Source organism: Aulonocara sp. 'chitande type north' Nkhata Bay, linkage group LG8 (assembly GCF_057382095.1).
Source record: "Aulonocara sp. 'chitande type north' Nkhata Bay isolate Kocher_YH1m ecotype deep benthic linkage group LG8, A_spYH_male_GT1.1, whole genome shotgun sequence".
Lineage (NCBI taxonomy): Eukaryota > Metazoa > Chordata > Actinopteri > Cichliformes > Cichlidae > Aulonocara > Aulonocara sp. 'chitande type north' Nkhata Bay.
The window spans coordinates 9319836-9343205 of NC_141351.1; the positions used below are offsets into that span (position 1 = coordinate 9319836).

The window sequence follows — 23370 nt, forward strand, 5'->3', positions numbered from 1 at the left end:
TCAGCAACTATTAAATAGCCAGAAGGGGCCAGACAGTCAATATATTAATTCAGCGTTCCTACAGAACAGACCGTAAAGCATTCCCAAAAAGTCAAAACAATTATTTTAGCAGCTGATTTCTGTACTTAAAAAAACCCCAAACAAACATTTATTATAGCTCTATTATGTAGGTAATGTAGGAGACGTGGACACAAATACACAGAGGGTTAACGAGGGAAGTGGGAGCACACGGGGAACACAGGCGACACTGATAATCATAACGAGACACGGCAGGAGTAACACAACACTGACGGGAGACTATCAAAGTAAAACAGGAAGCACACAGAGACGCAGACCAGATTGGAAGAGAACACAGACATAGCGGGCTGGGAAAACATGGAATAAAACACAAGGAGGAGAAACGAGGCATGGGGGCTGGCAGATACACAGAGGGGGCACACAGGGGGTAAAGTCACGAGGGGAAATCAAATAAGCAACATCTTAACAGAACAACCGAGGGACCCTAAAGCTGACATCAAACAACAACAATACAAGACACACAAAAAACCAGGTAGAAGTCCCAGGACCATGACATGCAGGTGGTTACATATGGTTAAAATGATTCAAATGCACTAAGTATGCATGTTTTTCATATCAATACAGTCCATAACTTGATTACTGTCTGTAGCCCACATGATTAAACACTTTAGTTACATAAAACATGTGAGTTTAGATTTTATCTACTGTATAGCCTGTATAGTAAATTAATATGTAGCCCAATAAGTATAAAATCCAGAAAGCTACACAACATGGGGCGGTTCATTTACAAACACAGTTCTAACTTGTTTCACACAGTTTTTATTAGAAAACAATCAAATTGTTAAATGCTTCAAGTACACAAAATGTCAGAAATCTGCACCGTCATGAACAGAAATTTAAACCTAATTTTTCGTGATTTGTTGATTAACCCTCCGAGGTCTAAATCCCACGTTGTGCACATCAACATCACAGATTTGTACAAATAAAATTTATAACAAAGACATGTTAAATATTAAGCACTGGAAACAGCTTGTTGTTTTGTTGCCATAGCGTTTTGTTTTGTCTCCATTTAAAAGATATCAAAATCTGAGCAAACAACTTGATGTCAAAAGAATCTCTGCACATTCCGCAGTCTTTGCTGCTAAAGTGACATCACAGCATTTAAGCATGTTTGAATGAAAACATCAGCATATGAACACAAAACTGAAGAGACACTGCAACCGAATGAAAGCAGACCACTATTTAGTGACATTTGGACGTTTCCCTGAGGATTAACTGCTGTGTAATCTACCAAGAACTAAAGTAAGCTCAAATTTCAGTTTATAAACTCAAGATCATTTACTTAAATATATAAAGCCTGATTTCCCTGCTTGCCAGGACAGTATTTATGTACTTTACATTGTGCAAGACTAGACTATATTTTCCATCATAGAGAGGATGATGTGGATCTATTATTCAGGAAAACAAATGAAGACTTAACTATTTGTCAGCTGATGTAATATTTGACAAATGATACATAAATTAGAAAATGTTCTTAATCATATCTTAGAGTGACAGAAGCTCTTTTTAACACGATTATTTCTCAGATTATTTTGTTCATTTAGGAAAATAGAGAAGACGTAAGTTTTGTTCTCAAACAAACTATTAGAATTTCTGAGAAACTGAGCCTACGTGCACATGTACACGGCTATTTTTGAAAGCGCAGCTTTGTCTCTGCATTTGGGCCTTTCGTCCACACCTAAACAGCAGATTGAGTCACTGAAAGGTGAGATTTTTAAAAAGCACGTTTTTGTGTTCAGGTGTGGACGAGGAAAACGGACATTTACTCAGGCAATGTCAAAAGTGTGCGCCGCTGTTGAAGTCACGCTGTGGCCACGTTATTGTTTACGTGAGATCAATTTCTACAATGGCAGATGTAGACAACATACTGTGTCTGTTAATCTTAGTATCTGCAGTTTTTACACGCTTACATCAGACGTGGATTCTACATTCAACACAGACGCTCTCCCAACCCAAATCCTGACGTCGGTTTGGAAGAAATGTAATTTAAAAAAATGACATTTATGTATGCTGTATGCATTTAGTCCATTCCAAAGTTGTGAGTCTGTCTTTAGTTATTAACATTTGAAACGATGAAGGCACGTGAAAGTAACACAAAATTAGCTGCTTTTCCAGAAAAAGACAAAAACTTCTCAGAAGTACGTAAGGTTTTATGAGGTTTTCCCACCCAGGCTTCTAGACTTCTGATTGGCCAACATTTCTACACGGTTAAGATTTGGCGTGTTCTTGACAGCGTTTCACTTTGTTTTTAGTGTTTAGATGTGGAAGGAGATATTTTTTCAAAACTGCACATGTGGACTGGATTTTTTTTTTTTTAAACGAAAAAGGAAAATTGTCCGTTTTCAAACATAGCCGTGTACGTTTGGACGCAGCCTAAAGTCATCACAAAAAAAGCAAATTCTCTGAACATTCTGGGTTGAGGTTTAGTGATCATTGTTGTTTTGTGTTCCTTGTAGTCAAAATGAGTGCAAGTGGAGACGGACCACAAAATAACCAAAACGGTAAGCACATGTACTCAGTCTTGAAATTGATGAAAAACAGATTTTCAGCAGATAGTTATGGATGTTAATTAAAAGATTTAATGATCTTGCAGGCCAACAGGTTAACCCACGAATGTTGGCAAATGGAGATCAGGAACCTGCTAATGGCTTCCTGAACGATCTGTATCTCGCTCTCTGTGATTGTTGTTGCTTTCTACATGAGCTAATAGCTTCAGTACTGGCACAATATGACAATTACCTTTACGGGGACGAAGACGATGACGACGACGACGACGACGATGACGACGACGACGACGACGATGACGACGACAACGACGATGACGGCGACGACGATGACGGCGACGACGATGACGACAACGATGACGACGACGACGATGACGGCGGCGACGGCGACGGCAACGATGACGATGACGACGACGACGACGACAACGATGTTCAAAATATTCATGTGAGGGACAATAATGCCAATGGTGACAACGATGAACAGCACGGGGATGCTGTGGTTGTGATCATTTTCAATGTTGGTGGCATTGAAAATGAGGAGGCATTTGAAGGCCGCATGGATGGTCGCCAGTACATCCCAGAAGAGGACCCTCAGCCAGGTGTTTCCAGGAAGAGGTCTAGAGAGAGGGATGAAGAAGATTTAGGAGCAAACAAAAGAATGAGATGGAGCGATGATGACTCTGAAGTATTTGAAGATGCGCACGAAGAGCTTGAACACGAAACTGGAGGCTCGAGGAAGCGTTCCCGAGAGGATTTTGAGCAAGAAGAGGAATACTTGCCTGTGTGCAAACTTCAGAGGTGTTCAATTGAGTCGACCAGCAGCAATGAAGACTAAGACTACTTCGACGGGTTTTTTCAGTATCCTTTCAGTAATCTGATGGCCTACTCAGGTGATCCTGAATCCTCTATGCTGCAATAAGCTGGGCATACACTGTGCTGCGATTTTTCAGTCGCGTTATTCGGCTCCTGATCAAACTGTAGGATTGACTCGCAGGGGTGAGAAGTTTGATCAAGGCCAAACTCGGGACGATCCCCAAAACGATCGCACGACTGAAAAATCGGCTCAAAATGGGCCAAAAATCGCACAGTGTATGCCCAGCATTAGGCTGCCGGGGGATTCCCATGATGCACTGGGTGTTTCTTCTTCACCCACTATGTTTAATAGACCTCTCTGCACTGAATGGTACTTGTTATTAACCTCTGTCTCTGTTCCATGTCTTTATACTATTTTCCTTGCCCCTCCCCAACCGGTCGCAGCAGATGGCCGCCCCTCCCTGAGCCTGGTTCTGCTGGAGGTTTCTTCCTGTTAAAAGGGAGTTTTTCCTTCCCACTGTCGCCAAAGTGCTTGCTCATAGGGGGTCATATGATTGTTGGGGTTTTCTTTGTAAGTATATCTTACAATATAAAGCGCCTTCAGGTGACTGTTGCTGTCATTTGGCGCTCTTTAAATAAAATTGAATTGAAAATTAAATAGATGTCACTGTGATGATTTCTTCCCTGCATAGAAAGCTTAGACCCAAATGCAGATTCAATGCACATGGTTAAACTATTTATGAGACTTTAGAGAGGGAATGGAGAACGTGGCTCGAGCTAGGAGTGTCAGCAGACAGCAGGAACCAGAGGAAAAGCTATCGAGAGACTGAACACCTGGCTCCTGATGGGAACAATCCAACGGGAATTCTGCAACAGAGGGAGAAGAAGTTGCTGGACGGGTAAGGGAGTTTGAGGGTAGGATGAGTATGTTGGCAGAGGAGACCTAAACACAGGGAAAACAAGGTTAAACACAGGGAAGGAGCACGCCAGAACTGGAGCAGAGGGGAAGCCTAGTTACCACTGGAGATGGCAGAACAAACTGGCGAGGAGTAGCAGGCAGCGCTGGTTTAAGAAGCCTTCCTGCTGATTGTTTGCAGATGAGGCCCAGGTGAGATGCTGGAAACTCCACCTCTGAAGTGTGGACACAGTATCCCCATTCCAAGTGGAAAAGCCCCTCAGACACTTCCATGGTGCATGACAAGAAGGATGAGAAAGCATTCATGGTCCATCCATCCCTCCGTCAGCGTAATGCCTAAAAGTTTATTCAGATGTAAATGTATTACATTTTTAAATAAAGATCATCAGTGTTTTTAATGACGCTGCAGTTCATTCACGTGTCTCTATTGGACAGTGTTGTAGAAGTTACAGAAGACAGGAATCAGTTCCAGCTTGGCCTGACATTTGATCACTAGTGATGTGTGATACCACTGATTTCCTTTCCGATCCCATACCACGTAAAATTCAGGGTGGTATCGACGATACTGCTCCGATACTTTGTACAAAAACTTTACTCTTTTATTGTATCTCAAATTATAGCGTCATAATCATTACAGGACATCAGATTACTTGTTCTTATCACTTAATAATGCAGAATTCATCATATAGAAATCAAAAACCTGAAGTTGTGCACTATGTGAACACCTTGCCTGCCTGCAGCACTAAAGGACTCCCTGAGAGACGTCTGTCTCACCCTAGCAGCACCCGTCCTTCTCCTCCTCTTCAGTTTGCCTCAACATAAGCTCGTCATATTCTGTGATATGATTTACTTTGAGGTGTTTGACAAGGTTAGTGGTGTTGCCACAACACCTCACTTTCTTGCCACATGTATCGCAAACCACGTCTGGGCTGTTTGTGGATGTAAAATACGTGCGCACATGACTCCAGTTACGCTCAGCCATTGTTGTGAGTGCGCACGCCACAGGCTGCCACACATTTATACAGCCGTATTTCACACATGACTATAAAAGGCGGAAGAGGGAGTAGTTCTTTCCAATGTAGACAATCTGAATGATAGTTTCTTTCCACTGTGTTCCTGTTAATGAAAAACTACAATTTACCCCAAAATGATTCAAATATCGATATTTTAATGTGGAAACCTTCTGTTTCCACATCTGGACTTTCTGTTGCTGCCCACGCGGGTGAAACTTTCTTTGAAGTGGCTCATTGAAGTTGTAATTGATAATCAATTCCCACACAATGAGAGAATCCAATCAATTTGTTTATCAGGGGAAAGGTGTGATTTCTTAGGACACTGGAGCCTAACATTAACTGGTTTAAAATTAGCTTATTTCCATAAGAAGAAAAACATACTGAGAAAGAGATCACCAAAATATACATGTACAAATGTGAAATAGTCATATGTAGTGTGAAATAGCTATTTGACATCTTTAAATTCAAAGTAATGTATAAATCCACTTACATAAAACATGAAAAGGCGGCGCAGCGATGCCCATCTCAGCCAGTGTATGATGGTGGGGCAAGATGGCAGCTTCCACAACATGACGCCAGCTCCTATGTATTTTTAGTAGATAAATGATACGTTTATGTATCAATTTGTTGGAAGATGTAATTACACCTTAATTATGTAATTAGAAGCAAAAATGATTTTTTTTAATCAAATCACCTCAAAAAATTACTGTACTTACTTTCTAAATCATTCTTTACCTCTGAAAGGGGTGGCTGTGGCTCAGGAGGTGGAGCAGGTCATCTACTAATCAGATGGTTTTTGGATCGATCCCTGGCTGCTCCAGACTGCATGCTAACTGTCCTTGGGCAAGACATTAACCCCAAGTCACTCTCTGATGCATTCATCAGAGTATGAATGTGTGTGAATGTTAGGTAGAAAGCACAGAAAAAGGGCTTCTATGAACAGGTGTGAATGAGGCAACCTGTATAGAGCGCTTTGAATGTTCAGGTAGAGTAGAAAAGCACTGTAAAAATTTCTCTGTGTTGATTTCTTTTGGACCTCAAACATTACTCACCTTGTTGCAGGTTTCTTTATTAATGCTGAAAACCCAGAATGGAAACTGACCTTACTGCTTCCTTCCTTTCCAAACTATTGCGGCTCCTCCAACCAACGGCCGCGGCAGGCTAAACATGAGGACACAGATGACGTGCAACAGTAAACACATGAGATACACCTCTGTACTATTTGCTACTTTTATTCCACATACAACTGTCCACTGTACAAATCGGCACACGGCCTCAAACCATTAAACAAATGCACAGACTGCACAAATAACTGCACCATTTACTATGCCAAATTTCAACATTGGCCTATTGCATAACTTAGTGCAGAAGTATACATAAACCAAAAAATGCATCAAAATGATTCAAGCTGCGCTCAAGCTGCAGTCAACAGAAGGTTTCGCCTCATGCTCACCCTACCTTTCTGCTCATTAACATCAGGTGCCGTGAACAGGTGAGTGCAACCACATTTATCACACCCATTAAATCCTTTTATCTCATTGTGTTTGAATAATTGTAATTCCTTCTACTGGGATCTCAGCCAGAAGTCCATCTTTCACCTCCAGCTCATTTAAATCTCAGCTGCCAGACTTATAACAAATTCAAAGAAATAAATCATCATTCTCCTCCTCACAACCTTTTGGGTATACGATACATGGGTACAAGCCTTGTTACAGATTTGGTCACTTTTTATGAACCAAGTCACTGCCTGCATTCTGCACATCAGACACTCTTAGCTGTCTGTGCAGCCTGGCTCAATGCAAAAAGAAAACAAACCGTTTCATGTTTTAACTCTTTGAACTTTTCTTTTGTGTTTTTAACTAAGATTTTATTGTGTTCTTTAACACACTTTGTAACTGTTTTGAAAGTGCTAGGCAAATTAACTGTTAACTATTACTGTTATTATTGTTATTGACAGTCTGGAGCTTTGGCAGTATGGAAGGTGGATGCGAGAGGGAGACTTCATGGAAACCACCTTTTTCTTTCCCATCACCATATTCCTGAATGTTTGCAAATGCATAGGTTAAAAAAAAAAAACTCGTTGCTTTTTTAAAAATTCTGCAACACTCAGAAATCCTAGCAGCTGGCACCACCAATGGACGCATAGCAATGTGGAGGATGGTGGTGCAGTCGGGTAGCAGTAGACACTAAGCCCCAGTGGAAACTGCAGACACCAACAGAAATTGGAGGAAATGTCACTCAGCTACAGGTAATGTCTTGACCAGCATTAGTACATTACTTTCGTTTGGTTTAATTACACTTTTATTTTAACTGGAGATTGACAGTAACAACACTGTTTTTCTTTGAGCCAAAATTTCATTGAAGGAAATTTCAATGCAGCTTTGATGCTGGATGGAGACAGCAACGCATTTTAAAACCCTGACTTGGACTGTGGGAATCAAGTCTTTACAATACGCACACACACACACACACACACACACACACACACACACACACACACACACACACACACACACACACACACACCAGCCTGACCAATAAGAGCCAAGAGTTGCAGTGATAGGCAGGCTGAACCAGCAAATAGCCAGAAACAACTGGTCAGTGCAGCACCGCCTCAGGTACCACATACAGATTTTAACTGGCTTCTGACTTTGTGTGGTGTGGAGTATGCTAGATTTTATATAAATATGGATGAGATTAGCTGGGGATGAACAAAATCTCCTTCAGCAACTATTAAATAGCCAGAAGGGGCCAGACAGTCAATATATTAATTCAGCGTTCCTACAGAACAGACCGTAAAGCATTCCCAAAAAGTCAAAACAATAATTTTAGCAGCTGATTTCTGTACTTAAAAAAACCCCAAACAAACATTTATTATAGCTCTATTATGTAGGTAATGTAGGAGACGTGGACACAAATACACAGAGGGTTAACGAGGGAAGTGGGAGCACACGGGGAACACAGGCGACACTGATAATCATAACGAGACACGGCAGGAGTAACACAACACTGACGGGAGACTATCAAAGTAAAACAGGAAGCACACAGAGACGCAGACCAGATTGGAAGAGAACACAGACATAGCGGGCTGGGAAAACATGGAATAAAACACAAGGAGGAGAAACGAGGCATGGGGGCTGGCAGATACACAGAGGGGGCACACAGGGGGTAAAGTCACGAGGGGAAATCAAATAAGCAACATCTTAACAGAACAACCGAGGGACCCTAAAGCTGACATCAAACAACAACAATACAAGACACACAAAAAACCAGGTAGAAGTCCCAGGACCATGACATGCAGGTGGTTACATATGGTTAAAATGATTCAAATGCACTAAGTATGCATGTTTTTCATATCAATACAGTCCATAACTTGATTACTGTCTGTAGCCCACATGATTAAACACTTTAGTTACATAAAACATGTGAGTTTAGATTTTATCTACTGTATAGCCTGTATAGTAAATTAATATGTAGCCCAATAAGTATAAAATCCAGAAAGCTACACAACATGGGGCGGTTCATTTACAAACACAGTTCTAACTTGTTTCACACAGTTTTTATTAGAAAACAATCAAATTGTTAAATGCTTCAAGTACACAAAATGTCAGAAATCTGCACCGTCATGAACAGAAATTTAAACCTAATTTTTCGTGATTTGTTGATTAACCCTCCGAGGTCTAAATCCCACGTTGTGCACATCAACATCACAGATTTGTACAAATAAAATTTATAACAAAGACATGTTAAATATTAAGCACTGGAAACAGCTTGTTGTTTTGTTGCCATAGCGTTTTGTTTTGTCTCCATTTAAAAGATATCAAAATCTGAGCAAACAACTTGATGTCAAAAGAATCTCTGCACATTCCGCAGTCTTTGCTGCTAAAGTGACATCACAGCATTTAAGCATGTTTGAATGAAAACATCAGCATATGAACACAAAACTGAAGAGACACTGCAACCGAATGAAAGCAGACCACTATTTAGTGACATTTGGACGTTTCCCTGAGGATTAACTGCTGTGTAATCTACCAAGAACTAAAGTAAGCTCAAATTTCAGTTTATAAACTCAAGATCATTTACTTAAATATATAAAGCCTGATTTCCCTGCTTGCCAGGACAGTATTTATGTACTTTACATTGTGCAAGACTAGACTATATTTTCCATCATAGAGAGGATGATGTGGATCTATTATTCAGGAAAACAAATGAAGACTTAACTATTTGTCAGCTGATGTAATATTTGACAAATGATACATAAATTAGAAAATGTTCTTAATCATATCTTAGAGTGACAGAAGCTCTTTTTAACACGATTATTTCTCAGATTATTTTGTTCATTTAGGAAAATAGAGAAGACGTAAGTTTTGTTCTCAAACAAACTATTAGAATTTCTGAGAAACTGAGCCTACGTGCACATGTACACGGCTATTTTTGAAAGCGCAGCTTTGTCTCTGCATTTGGGCCTTTCGTCCACACCTAAACAGCAGATTGAGTCACTGAAAGGTGAGATTTTTAAAAAGCACGTTTTTGTGTTCAGGTGTGGACGAGGAAAACGGACATTTACTCAGGCAATGTCAAAAGTGTGCGCCGCTGTTGAAGTCACGCTGTGGCCACGTTATTGTTTACGTGAGATCAATTTCTACAATGGCAGATGTAGACAACATACTGTGTCTGTTAATCTTAGTATCTGCAGTTTTTACACGCTTACATCAGACGTGGATTCTACATTCAACACAGACGCTCTCCCAACCCAAATCCTGACGTCGGTTTGGAAGAAATGTAATTTAAAAAAATGACATTTATGTATGCTGTATGCATTTAGTCCATTCCAAAGTTGTGAGTCTGTCTTTAGTTATTAACATTTGAAACGATGAAGGCACGTGAAAGTAACACAAAATTAGCTGCTTTTCCAGAAAAAGACAAAAACTTCTCAGAAGTACGTAAGGTTTTATGAGGTTTTCCCACCCAGGCTTCTAGACTTCTGATTGGCCAACATTTCTACACGGTTAAGATTTGGCGTGTTCTTGACAGCGTTTCACTTTGTTTTTAGTGTTTAGATGTGGAAGGAGATATTTTTTCAAAACTGCACATGTGGACTGGATTTTTTTTTTTTTAAACGAAAAAGGAAAATTGTCCGTTTTCAAACATAGCCGTGTACGTTTGGACGCAGCCTAAAGTCATCACAAAAAAAGCAAATTCTCTGAACATTCTGGGTTGAGGTTTAGTGATCATTGTTGTTTTGTGTTCCTTGTAGTCAAAATGAGTGCAAGTGGAGACGGACCACAAAATAACCAAAACGGTAAGCACATGTACTCAGTCTTGAAATTGATGAAAAACAGATTTTCAGCAGATAGTTATGGATGTTAATTAAAAGATTTAATGATCTTGCAGGCCAACAGGTTAACCCACGAATGTTGGCAAATGGAGATCAGGAACCTGCTAATGGCTTCCTGAACGATCTGTATCTCGCTCTCTGTGATTGTTGTTGCTTTCTACATGAGCTAATAGCTTCAGTACTGGCACAATATGACAATTACCTTTACGGGGACGAAGACGATGACGACGACGACGACGACGATGACGACGACGACGACGACGATGACGACGACAACGACGATGACGGCGACGACGATGACGGCGACGACGATGACGACAACGATGACGACGACGACGATGACGGCGGCGACGGCGACGGCAACGATGACGATGACGACGACGACGACGACAACGATGTTCAAAATATTCATGTGAGGGACAATAATGCCAATGGTGACAACGATGAACAGCACGGGGATGCTGTGGTTGTGATCATTTTCAATGTTGGTGGCATTGAAAATGAGGAGGCATTTGAAGGCCGCATGGATGGTCGCCAGTACATCCCAGAAGAGGACCCTCAGCCAGGTGTTTCCAGGAAGAGGTCTAGAGAGAGGGATGAAGAAGATTTAGGAGCAAACAAAAGAATGAGATGGAGCGATGATGACTCTGAAGTATTTGAAGATGCGCACGAAGAGCTTGAACACGAAACTGGAGGCTCGAGGAAGCGTTCCCGAGAGGATTTTGAGCAAGAAGAGGAATACTTGCCTGTGTGCAAACTTCAGAGGTGTTCAATTGAGTCGACCAGCAGCAATGAAGACTAAGACTACTTCGACGGGTTTTTTCAGTATCCTTTCAGTAATCTGATGGCCTACTCAGGTGATCCTGAATCCTCTATGCTGCAATAAGCTGGGCATACACTGTGCTGCGATTTTTCAGTCGCGTTATTCGGCTCCTGATCAAACTGTAGGATTGACTCGCAGGGGTGAGAAGTTTGATCAAGGCCAAACTCGGGACGATCCCCAAAACGATCGCACGACTGAAAAATCGGCTCAAAATGGGCCAAAAATCGCACAGTGTATGCCCAGCATTAGGCTGCCGGGGGATTCCCATGATGCACTGGGTGTTTCTTCTTCACCCACTATGTTTAATAGACCTCTCTGCACTGAATGGTACTTGTTATTAACCTCTGTCTCTGTTCCATGTCTTTATACTATTTTCCTTGCCCCTCCCCAACCGGTCGCAGCAGATGGCCGCCCCTCCCTGAGCCTGGTTCTGCTGGAGGTTTCTTCCTGTTAAAAGGGAGTTTTTCCTTCCCACTGTCGCCAAAGTGCTTGCTCATAGGGGGTCATATGATTGTTGGGGTTTTCTTTGTAAGTATATCTTACAATATAAAGCGCCTTCAGGTGACTGTTGCTGTCATTTGGCGCTCTTTAAATAAAATTGAATTGAAAATTAAATAGATGTCACTGTGATGATTTCTTCCCTGCATAGAAAGCTTAGACCCAAATGCAGATTCAATGCACATGGTTAAACTATTTATGAGACTTTAGAGAGGGAATGGAGAACGTGGCTCGAGCTAGGAGTGTCAGCAGACAGCAGGAACCAGAGGAAAAGCTATCGAGAGACTGAACACCTGGCTCCTGATGGGAACAATCCAACGGGAATTCTGCAACAGAGGGAGAAGAAGTTGCTGGACGGGTAAGGGAGTTTGAGGGTAGGATGAGTATGTTGGCAGAGGAGACCTAAACACAGGGAAAACAAGGTTAAACACAGGGAAGGAGCACGCCAGAACTGGAGCAGAGGGGAAGCCTAGTTACCACTGGAGATGGCAGAACAAACTGGCGAGGAGTAGCAGGCAGCGCTGGTTTAAGAAGCCTTCCTGCTGATTGTTTGCAGATGAGGCCCAGGTGAGATGCTGGAAACTCCACCTCTGAAGTGTGGACACAGTATCCCCATTCCAAGTGGAAAAGCCCCTCAGACACTTCCATGGTGCATGACAAGAAGGATGAGAAAGCATTCATGGTCCATCCATCCCTCCGTCAGCGTAATGCCTAAAAGTTTATTCAGATGTAAATGTATTACATTTTTAAATAAAGATCATCAGTGTTTTTAATGACGCTGCAGTTCATTCACGTGTCTCTATTGGACAGTGTTGTAGAAGTTACAGAAGACAGGAATCAGTTCCAGCTTGGCCTGACATTTGATCACTAGTGATGTGTGATACCACTGATTTCCTTTCCGATCCCATACCACGTAAAATTCAGGGTGGTATCGACGATACTGCTCCGATACTTTGTACAAAAACTTTACTCTTTTATTGTATCTCAAATTATAGCGTCATAATCATTACAGGACATCAGATTACTTGTTCTTATCACTTAATAATGCAGAATTCATCATATAGAAATCAAAAACCTGAAGTTGTGCACTATGTGAACACCTTGCCTGCCTGCAGCACTAAAGGACTCCCTGAGAGACGTCTGTCTCACCCTAGCAGCACCCGTCCTTCTCCTCCTCTTCAGTTTGCCTCAACATAAGCTCGTCATATTCTGTGATATGATTTACTTTGAGGTGTTTGACAAGGTTAGTGGTGTTGCCACAACACCTCACTTTCTTGCCACATGTATCGCAAACCACGTCTGGGCTGTTTGTGGATGTAAAATACGTGCGCACATGACTCCAGTTACGCTCAGCCATTGTTGTGAGTGCGCACGCCACAGGCTGCCACACATTTATACAGCCGTATTTCACACATGACTATAAAAGGCGGAAGAGGGAGTAGTTCTTTCCAATGTAGACAATCTGAATGATAGTTTCTTTCCACTGTGTTCCTGTTAATGAAAAACTACAATTTACCCCAAAATGATTCAAATATCGATATTTTAATGTGGAAACCTTCTGTTTCCACATCTGGACTTTCTGTTGCTGCCCACGCGGGTGAAACTTTCTTTGAAGTGGCTCATTGAAGTTGTAATTGATAATCAATTCCCACACAATGAGAGAATCCAATCAATTTGTTTATCAGGGGAAAGGTGTGATTTCTTAGGACACTGGAGCCTAACATTAACTGGTTTAAAATTAGCTTATTTCCATAAGAAGAAAAACATACTGAGAAAGAGATCACCAAAATATACATGTACAAATGTGAAATAGTCATATGTAGTGTGAAATAGCTATTTGACATCTTTAAATTCAAAGTAATGTATAAATCCACTTACATAAAACATGAAAAGGCGGCGCAGCGATGCCCATCTCAGCCAGTGTATGATGGTGGGGCAAGATGGCAGCTTCCACAACATGACGCCAGCTCCTATGTATTTTTAGTAGATAAATGATACGTTTATGTATCAATTTGTTGGAAGATGTAATTACACCTTAATTATGTAATTAGAAGCAAAAATGATTTTTTTTAATCAAATCACCTCAAAAAATTACTGTACTTACTTTCTAAATCATTCTTTACCTCTGAAAGGGGTGGCTGTGGCTCAGGAGGTGGAGCAGGTCATCTACTAATCAGATGGTTTTTGGATCGATCCCTGGCTGCTCCAGACTGCATGCTAACTGTCCTTGGGCAAGACATTAACCCCAAGTCACTCTCTGATGCATTCATCAGAGTATGAATGTGTGTGAATGTTAGGTAGAAAGCACAGAAAAAGGGCTTCTATGAACAGGTGTGAATGAGGCAACCTGTATAGAGCGCTTTGAATGTTCAGGTAGAGTAGAAAAGCACTGTAAAAATTTCTCTGTGTTGATTTCTTTTGGACCTCAAACATTACTCACCTTGTTGCAGGTTTCTTTATTAATGCTGAAAACCCAGAATGGAAACTGACCTTACTGCTTCCTTCCTTTCCAAACTATTGCGGCTCCTCCAACCAACGGCCGCGGCAGGCTAAACATGAGGACACAGATGACGTGCAACAGTAAACACATGAGATACACCTCTGTACTATTTGCTACTTTTATTCCACATACAACTGTCCACTGTACAAATCGGCACACGGCCTCAAACCATTAAACAAATGCACAGACTGCACAAATAACTGCACCATTTACTATGCCAAATTTCAACATTGGCCTATTGCATAACTTAGTGCAGAAGTATACATAAACCAAAAAATGCATCAAAATGATTCAAGCTGCGCTCAAGCTGCAGTCAACAGAAGGTTTCGCCTCATGCTCACCCTACCTTTCTGCTCATTAACATCAGGTGCCGTGAACAGGTGAGTGCAACCACATTTATCACACCCATTAAATCCTTTTATCTCATTGTGTTTGAATAATTGTAATTCCTTCTACTGGGATCTCAGCCAGAAGTCCATCTTTCACCTCCAGCTCATTTAAATCTCAGCTGCCAGACTTATAACAAATTCAAAGAAATAAATCATCATTCTCCTCCTCACAACCTTTTGGGTATACGATACATGGGTACAAGCCTTGTTACAGATTTGGTCACTTTTTATGAACCAAGTCACTGCCTGCATTCTGCACATCAGACACTCTTAGCTGTCTGTGCAGCCTGGCTCAATGCAAAAAGAAAACAAACCGTTTCATGTTTTAACTCTTTGAACTTTTCTTTTGTGTTTTTAACTAAGATTTTATTGTGTTCTTTAACACACTTTGTAACTGTTTTGAAAGTGCTAGGCAAATTAACTGTTAACTATTACTGTTATTATTGTTATTGACAGTCTGGAGCTTTGGCAGTATGGAAGGTGGATGCGAGAGGGAGACTTCATGGAAACCACCTTTTTCTTTCCCATCACCATATTCCTGAATGTTTGCAAATGCATAGGTTAAAAAAAAAAAACTCGTTGCTTTTTTAAAAATTCTGCAACACTCAGAAATCCTAGCAGCTGGCACCACCAATGGACGCATAGCAATGTGGAGGATGGTGGTGCAGTCGGGTAGCAGTAGACACTAAGCCCCAGTGGAAACTGCAGACACCAACAGAAATTGGAGGAAATGTCACTCAGCTACAGGTAATGTCTTGACCAGCATTAGTACATTACTTTCGTTTGGTTTAATTACACTTTTATTTTAACTGGAGATTGACAGTAACAACACTGTTTTTCTTTGAGCCAAAATTTCATTGAAGGAAATTTCAATGCAGCTTTGATGCTGGATGGAGACAGCAACGCATTTTAAAACCCTGACTTGGACTGTGGGAATCAAGTCTTTACAATACGCACACACACACACACACACACACACACACACACACACACACACACACACACACACACACACACACACACACACACACCAGCCTGACCAATAAGAGCCAAGAGTTGCAGTGATAGGCAGGCTGAACCAGCAAATAGCCAGAAACAACTGGTCAGTGCAGCACCGCCTCAGGTACCACATACAGATTTTAACTGGCTTCTGACTTTGTGTGGTGTGGAGTATGCTAGATTTTATATAAATATGGATGAGATTAGCTGGGGATGAACAAAATCTCCTTCAGCAACTATTAAATAGCCAGAAGGGGCCAGACAGTCAATATATTAATTCAGCGTTCCTACAGAACAGACCGTAAAGCATTCCCAAAAAGTCAAAACAATTATTTTAGCAGCTGATTTCTGTACTTAAAAAAACCCCAAACAAACATTTATTATAGCTCTATTATGTAGGTAATGTAGGAGACGTGGACACAAATACACAGAGGGTTAACGAGGGAAGTGGGAGCACACGGGGAACACAGGCGACACTGATAATCATAACGAGACACGGCAGGAGTAACACAACACTGACGGGAGACTATCAAAGTAAAACAGGAAGCACACAGAGACGCAGACCAGATTGGAAGAGAACACAGACATAGCGGGCTGGGAAAACATGGAATAAAACACAAGGAGGAGAAACGAGGCATGGGGGCTGGCAGATACACAGAGGGGGCACACAGGGGGTAAAGTCACGAGGGGAAATCAAATAAGCAACATCTTAACAGAACAACCGAGGGACCCTAAAGCTGACATCAAACAACAACAATACAAGACACACAAAAAACCAGGTAGAAGTCCCAGGACCATGACATGCAGGTGGTTACATATGGTTAAAATGATTCAAATGCACTAAGTATGCATGTTTTTCATATCAATACAGTCCATAACTTGATTACTGTCTGTAGCCCACATGATTAAACACTTTAGTTACATAAAACATGTGAGTTTAGATTTTATCTACTGTATAGCCTGTATAGTAAATTAATATGTAGCCCAATAAGTATAAAATCCAGAAAGCTACACAACATGGGGCGGTTCATTTACAAACACAGTTCTAACTTGTTTCACACAGTTTTTATTAGAAAACAATCAAATTGTTAAATGCTTCAAGTACACAAAATGTCAGAAATCTGCACCGTCATGAACAGAAATTTAAACCTAATTTTTCGTGATTTGTTGATTAACCCTCCGAGGTCTAAATCCCACGTTGTGCACATCAACATCACAGATTTGTACAAATAAAATTTATAACAAAGACATGTTAAATATTAAGCACTGGAAACAGCTTGTTGTTTTGTTGCCATAGCGTTTTGTTTTGTCTCCATTTAAAAGATATCAAAATCTGAGCAAACAACTTGATGTCAAAAGAATCTCTGCACATTCCGCAGTCTTTGCTGCTAAAGTGACATCACAGCATTTAAGCATGTTTGAATGAAAACATCAGCATATGAACACAAAACTGAAGAGACACTGCAACCGAATGAAAGCAGACCACTATTTAGTGACATTTGGACGTTTCCCTGAGGATTAACTGCTGTGTAATCTACCAAGAACTAAAGTAAGCTCAAATTTCAGTTTATAAACTCAAGATCATTTACTTAAATATATAAAGCCTGATTTCCCTGCTTGCCAGGACAGTATTTATGTACTTTACATTGTGCAAGACTAGACTATATTTTCCATCATAGAGAGGATGATGTGGATCTATTATTCAGGAAAACAAATGAAGACTTAACTATTTGTCAGCTGATGTAATATTTGACAAATGATACATAAATTAGAAAATGTTCTTAATCATATCTTAGAGTGACAGAAGCTCTTTTTAACACGATTATTTCTCAGATTATTTTGTTCATTTAGGAAAATAGAGAAGACGTAAGTTTTGTTCTCAAACAAACTATTAGAATTTCTGAGAAACTGAGCCTACGTGCACATGTACACGGCTATTTTTGAAAGCGCAGCTTTGTCTCTGCATTTGGGCCTTTCGTCCACACCTAAACAGCAGATTGAGTCACTGAAAGGTGAGATTTTTAAAAAGCACGTTTTTGTGTTCAGGTGTGGACGAGGAAAACGGACATTTACTCAGGCAATGTCAAAAGTGTGCGCCGCTGTTGAAGTCACGCTGTGGCCACGTTATTGTTTACGTGAGATCAATTTCTACAATGGCAGATGTAGACAACATACTGTGTCTGTTAATCTTAGTATCTGCAGTTTTTACACGCTTACATCAGACGTGGATTCTACATTCAACACAGACGCTCTCCCAACCCAAATCCTGACGTCGGTTTGGAAGAAATGTAATTTAAAAAAATGACATTTATGTATGCTGTATGCATTTAGTCCATTCCAAAGTTGTGAGTCTGTCTTTAGTTATTAACATTTGAAACGATGAAGGCACGTGAAAGTAACACAAAATTAGCTGCTTTTCCAGAAAAAGACAAAAACTTCTCAGAAGTACGTAAGGTTTTATGAGGTTTTCCCACCCAGGCTTCTAGACTTCTGATTGGCCAACATTTCTACACGGTTAAGATTTGGCGTGTTCTTGACAGCGTTTCACTTTGTTTTTAGTGTTTAGATGTGGAAGGAGATATTTTTTCAAAACTGCACATGTGGACTGGATTTTTTTTTTTTTAAACGAAAAAGGAAAATTGTCCGTTTTCAAACATAGCCGTGTACGTTTGGACGCAGCCTAAAGTCATCACAAAAAAAGCAAATTCTCTGAACATTCTGGGTTGAGGTTTAGTGATCATTGTTGTTTTGTGTTCCTTGTAGTCAAAATGAGTGCAAGTGGAGACGGACCACAAAATAACCAAAACGGTAAGCACATGTACTCAGTCTTGAAATTGATGAAAAACAGATTTTCAGCAGATAGTTATGGATGTTAATTAAAAGATTTAATGATCTTGCAGGCCAACAGGTTAACCCACGAATGTTGGCAAATGGAGATCAGGAACCTGCTAATGGCTTCCTGAACGATCTGTATCTCGCTCTCTGTGATTGTTGTTGCTTTCTACATGAGCTAATAGCTTCAGTACTGGCACAATATGACAATTACCTTTACGGGGACGAAGACGATGACGACGACGACGACGACGATGACGACGACGACGACGACGATGACGACGACAACGACGATGACGGCGACGACGATGACGGCGACGACGATGACGACAACGATGACGACGACGACGATGACGGCGGCGACGGCGACGGCAACGATGACGATGACGACGACGACGACGACAACGATGTTCAAAATATTCATGTGAGGGACAATAATGCCAATGGTGACAACGATGAACAGCACGGGGATGCTGTGGTTGTGATCATTTTCAATGTTGGTGGCATTGAAAATGAGGAGGCATTTGAAGGCCGCATGGATGGTCGCCAGTACATCCCAGAAGAGGACCCTCAGCCAGGTGTTTCCAGGAAGAGGTCTAGAGAGAGGGATGAAGAAGATTTAGGAGCAAACAAAAGAATGAGATGGAGCGATGATGACTCTGAAGTATTTGAAGATGCGCACGAAGAGCTTGAACACGAAACTGGAGGCTCGAGGAAGCGTTCCCGAGAGGATTTTGAGCAAGAAGAGGAATACTTGCCTGTGTGCAAACTTCAGAGGTGTTCAATTGAGTCGACCAGCAGCAATGAAGACTAAGACTACTTCGACGGGTTTTTTCAGTATCCTTTCAGTAATCTGATGGCCTACTCAGGTGATCCTGAATCCTCTATGCTGCAATAAGCTGGGCATACACTGTGCTGCGATTTTTCAGTCGCGTTATTCGGCTCCTGATCAAACTGTAGGATTGACTCGCAGGGGTGAGAAGTTTGATCAAGGCCAAACTCGGGACGATCCCCAAAACGATCGCACGACTGAAAAATCGGCTCAAAATGGGCCAAAAATCGCACAGTGTATGCCCAGCATTAGGCTGCCGGGGGATTCCCATGATGCACTGGGTGTTTCTTCTTCACCCACTATGTTTAATAGACCTCTGCACTGAATGGTACTTGTTATTAACCTCTGTCTCTGTTCCATGTCTTTATACTATTTTCCTTGCCCCTCCCCAACCGGTCGCAGCAGATGGCCGCCCCTCCCTGAGCCTGGTTCTGCTGGAGGTTTCTTCCTGTTAAAAGGGAGTTTTTCCTTCCCACTGTCGCCAAAGTGCTTGCTCATAGGGGGTCATATGATTGTTGGGGTTTTCTTTGTAAGTATATCTTACAATATAAAGCGCCTTCAGGTGACTGTTGCTGTCATTTGGCGCTCTTTAAATAAAATTGAATTGAAAATTAAATAGATGTCACTGTGATGATTTCTTCCCTGCGTAGAAAGCTTAGACCCAAATGCAGATTCAATGCACATGGTTAAACTATTTATGAGACTTTAGAGAGGGAATGGAGAACGTGGCTCGAGCTAGGAGTGTCAGCAGACAGCAGGAACCAGAGGAAAAGCTATCGAGAGACTGAACACCTGGCTCCTGATGGGAACAATCCAACGGGAATTCTGCAACAGAGGGAGAAGAAGTTGCTGGACGGGTAAGGGAGTTTGAGGGTAGGATGAGTATGTTGGCAGAGGAGACCTAAACACAGGGAAAACAAGGTTAAACACAGGGAAGGAGCACGCCAGAACTGGAGCAGAGGGGAAGCCTAGTTACCACTGGAGATGCCAGAACAAACTGGCGAGGAGTAGCAGGCAGCGCTGGTTTAAGAAGCCCTCCTGCTGATTGTTTGCAGATGAGGCCCAGGTGAGATGCTGGAAACTCCACCTCTGAAGTGTGGACACAGTATCCCCATTCCAAGTGGAAAAGCCCCTCAGACACTTCCATGGTGCATGACAAGAAGGATGAGAAAGCATTCATGGTCCATCCATCCCTCCGTCAGCGTAATGCCTAAAAGTTTATTCAGATGTAAATGTATTACATTTTTAAATAAAGATCATCAGTGTTTTTAATGACGCTGCAGTTCATTCATGTGTCTCTATTGGACAGTGTTGTAGAAGTTACAGAAGACAGGAATCAGTTCCAGCTTGGCCTGACATTTGATCACTAGTGATGTGTGATACCACTGATTTCCTTTCCGATCCCATACCAAGTAAAATTCAGGGTGGTATCGACGATACTGCTCCGATACTTTGTACAAAAACTTTACTCTTTTATTGTATCTCAAATTATAGCGTCATAATCATTACAGGACATCAGATTACTTGTTCTTATCACTTAATAATGCAGAATTCATCATATAGAAATCAAAAACCTGAAGTTGTGCACTATGTGAACACCTTGCCTGCCTGCAGCACTAAAGGACTCCCTGAGAGACGTCTGTCTCACCCTAGCAGCACCCGTCCTTCTCCTCCTCTTCAGTTTGCCTCAACATAAGCTCGTCATATTCTGTGATATGATTTACTTTGAGGTGTTTGACAAGGTTAGTGGTGTTGCCACAACACCTCACTTTCTTGCCACATGTATCGCAAACCACGTCTGGGCTGTTTGTGGATGTAAAATACGTGCGCACATGACTCCAGTTACGCTCAGCCATTGTTGTGAGTGCGCACGCCACAGGCTGCCACACATTTATACAGCCGTATTTCACACATGACTATAAAAGGCGGAAGAGGGAGTAGTTCTTTCCAATGTAGACAATCTGAATGATATGTCTGTGAAGGTTCTCAGTCTTCCAGGTCATCGTAGTCAAAGGAGCTTGCAAAGAAAAGCGTCTGGACTTCTTTAAGTTGCTTGAAGACGTTTCACCTCTCATCCGAGAAGCTTCTTCAGTTCTAAGGTCAAATGGTGGAGGACACTGGAGCCTAACATTAACTGGTTTAAAATTAGCTTATTTCCATAAGAAGAAAAACATACTGAGAAAGAGATCACCAAAATATACATGTACAAATGTGAAATAGTCATATGTAGTGTGAAAGAGCTATTTGACATCTTTAAATTCAAAGTAATGTATAAATCCACTTACATAAAACATGAAAAGGCGGCGCAGCGATGCCCATCTCAGCCAGTGTATGATGGTGGGGCAAGATGGCAGCTTCCACAACATGACGCCAGCTCCTATGTATTTTTAGTAGATAAATGATACGTTTATGTATCAATTTGTTGGAAGATGTAATTACACCTTAATTATGTAATTAGAAGCAAAAATGATTTTTTTTTTAATCAAATCACCTCAAAAAATTACTGTACTTACTTTCTAAATCATTCTTTACCTCTGAAAGGGGTGGCTGTGGCTCAGGAGGTGGAGCAGGTCATCTACTAATCAGATGGTTTTTGGGTCGATCCCTGGCTGCTCCAGACTGCATGCTAACTGTCCTTGGGCAAGACATTAACCCCAAGTCACTCTCTGATGCATTCATCAGAGTATGAATGTGTGTGAATGTTAGGTAGAAAGCACAGAAAAAGGGCACAGGTGTGAATGAGGCAACCTGTATAGAGCGCTTTGAATGTTCAGGTAGAGTAGAAAAGCACTGTAAAAATTTCTCTGTGTTGATTTCTTTTGGACCTCAAACATTACTCACCTTGTTGCAGGTTTCTTTATTAATGCTGAAAACCCAGTGTAGCATCCAGTCGAACTGAGAAGGCCAGAACTGATGGTTGTTGAATGACCTTTATTATTCCTTGCCGTGTATCAGACAACAAACCAACGTAAGAGCTAGACAAACAAATAAAACAATTACCATATTATTCATGTAACAGCATCTTAACCGCTCATTACGCTGGTCTAACCGTTTTCTATTAAACTATATAAAACATATTATGCATTTCAGATTGCTCAAATTAAATCACATACATTACAAACCTTGTTCCCCTGTCGACTGTAGCTAGAACCATTCGTTTTTGTACAATTTAACTATATTCTTCTCTCCCTTTTCTCCGTTAGCATTAGTTTTCCGTTTTCTTCCATCTCTTTTGCACATCAAGTTGTTTACCGTTACATCATTCACTTCCGGTCACACAGGAAGTTACCACAATAAAAGTACAAATTTTATATTACGTGAATATGCGCTAGCTTTACATATCCGCCTTTACACTCCCACCAAATTATTTGCTGTTACAAACAAAATAAAACACAAATAATTTCTAAACAGGTAACTTAACAATGATAATACCTTTGTATATGCAACAACTAATTCTCATTGCATTTTAACTGCTTAGTGCATCTTGCTTTTGACAACTTTCTAACAGTAGAACCAACTTATGAACTGGGCGTTCCACTGTAGACATCTTATGCAAACGTTCACCCCTTTTACTAAGGTTTCTGTCTGCAAAGGTTACTTTGACCTTTCTCACAAGTCCATCTTCGTCTGTTATGGTGTCCACAACCCTACCAAGTCTCCATTGGGATCGTGGCAGTATTTCTTCCTTGTCCATCACTATGTCACCTACTTGCATATTCCTTTTAGCAGCATGCCATCTCTGCCGAACCCTGATGTTGTGAAGATATTCTCCAAAATTGCTCCGTTAGGTATTGTACCTGACGCCATTGCTTCCAAGCGTACAGATCCTCTTTAA

General features: G+C 41.2%; 2 protein-coding genes and 1 long non-coding RNA gene across 7 annotated transcripts; 2 read left to right on the forward strand and 1 right to left on the reverse strand.

Annotated features, from left to right (window-relative positions):
- The first annotated feature begins 1170 nt into the window (after positions 1–1170).
- On the forward strand, positions 1171–12505 carry LOC147323148 (uncharacterized). Its single transcript, XM_086304876.1, has 5 exons — positions 1171–1320; positions 2535–2579; positions 2672–3415; positions 10582–10626; positions 10719–12505. The coding sequence occupies exons 2-5, from the start codon at positions 2540–2542 to the stop codon at positions 11462–11464; spliced, it is 1575 nt and encodes a 524-aa protein (XP_086161002.1). The 5' UTR covers positions 1171–1320; positions 2535–2539; the 3' UTR covers positions 11465–12505.
- Positions 12506–16897: 4392 nt separating this feature from the next.
- LOC147323149 (uncharacterized) lies at positions 16898–22794 on the reverse strand. 5 transcript variants are annotated; one of them, XR_015130718.1, is made up of 6 exons: positions 22658–22794; positions 22377–22510; positions 22068–22170; positions 21821–21912; positions 20512–20745; positions 16899–20436 (listed from the first exon to the last, which is right to left on the reverse strand). It is a non-coding gene; the product is annotated as an uncharacterized LOC147323149 (long non-coding RNA). The 5 variants fall into 5 exon arrangements; XR_015130721.1 differs by having other exon boundaries at positions 16898–20745; positions 22068–22165; XR_015130717.1 differs by having other exon boundaries at positions 16898–20745.
- LOC147323150 (uncharacterized) lies at positions 17271–20809 on the forward strand. The gene is made up of 3 exons (XM_086303327.1): positions 17271–17420; positions 18635–18679; positions 18772–20809. Exons 2-3 carry the CDS (start codon positions 18640–18642, stop codon positions 19515–19517), a joined length of 786 nt encoding a protein of 261 aa, XP_086159453.1. The 5' UTR covers positions 17271–17420; positions 18635–18639; the 3' UTR covers positions 19518–20809.
- Positions 22795–23370: the final 576 nt, after the last annotated feature.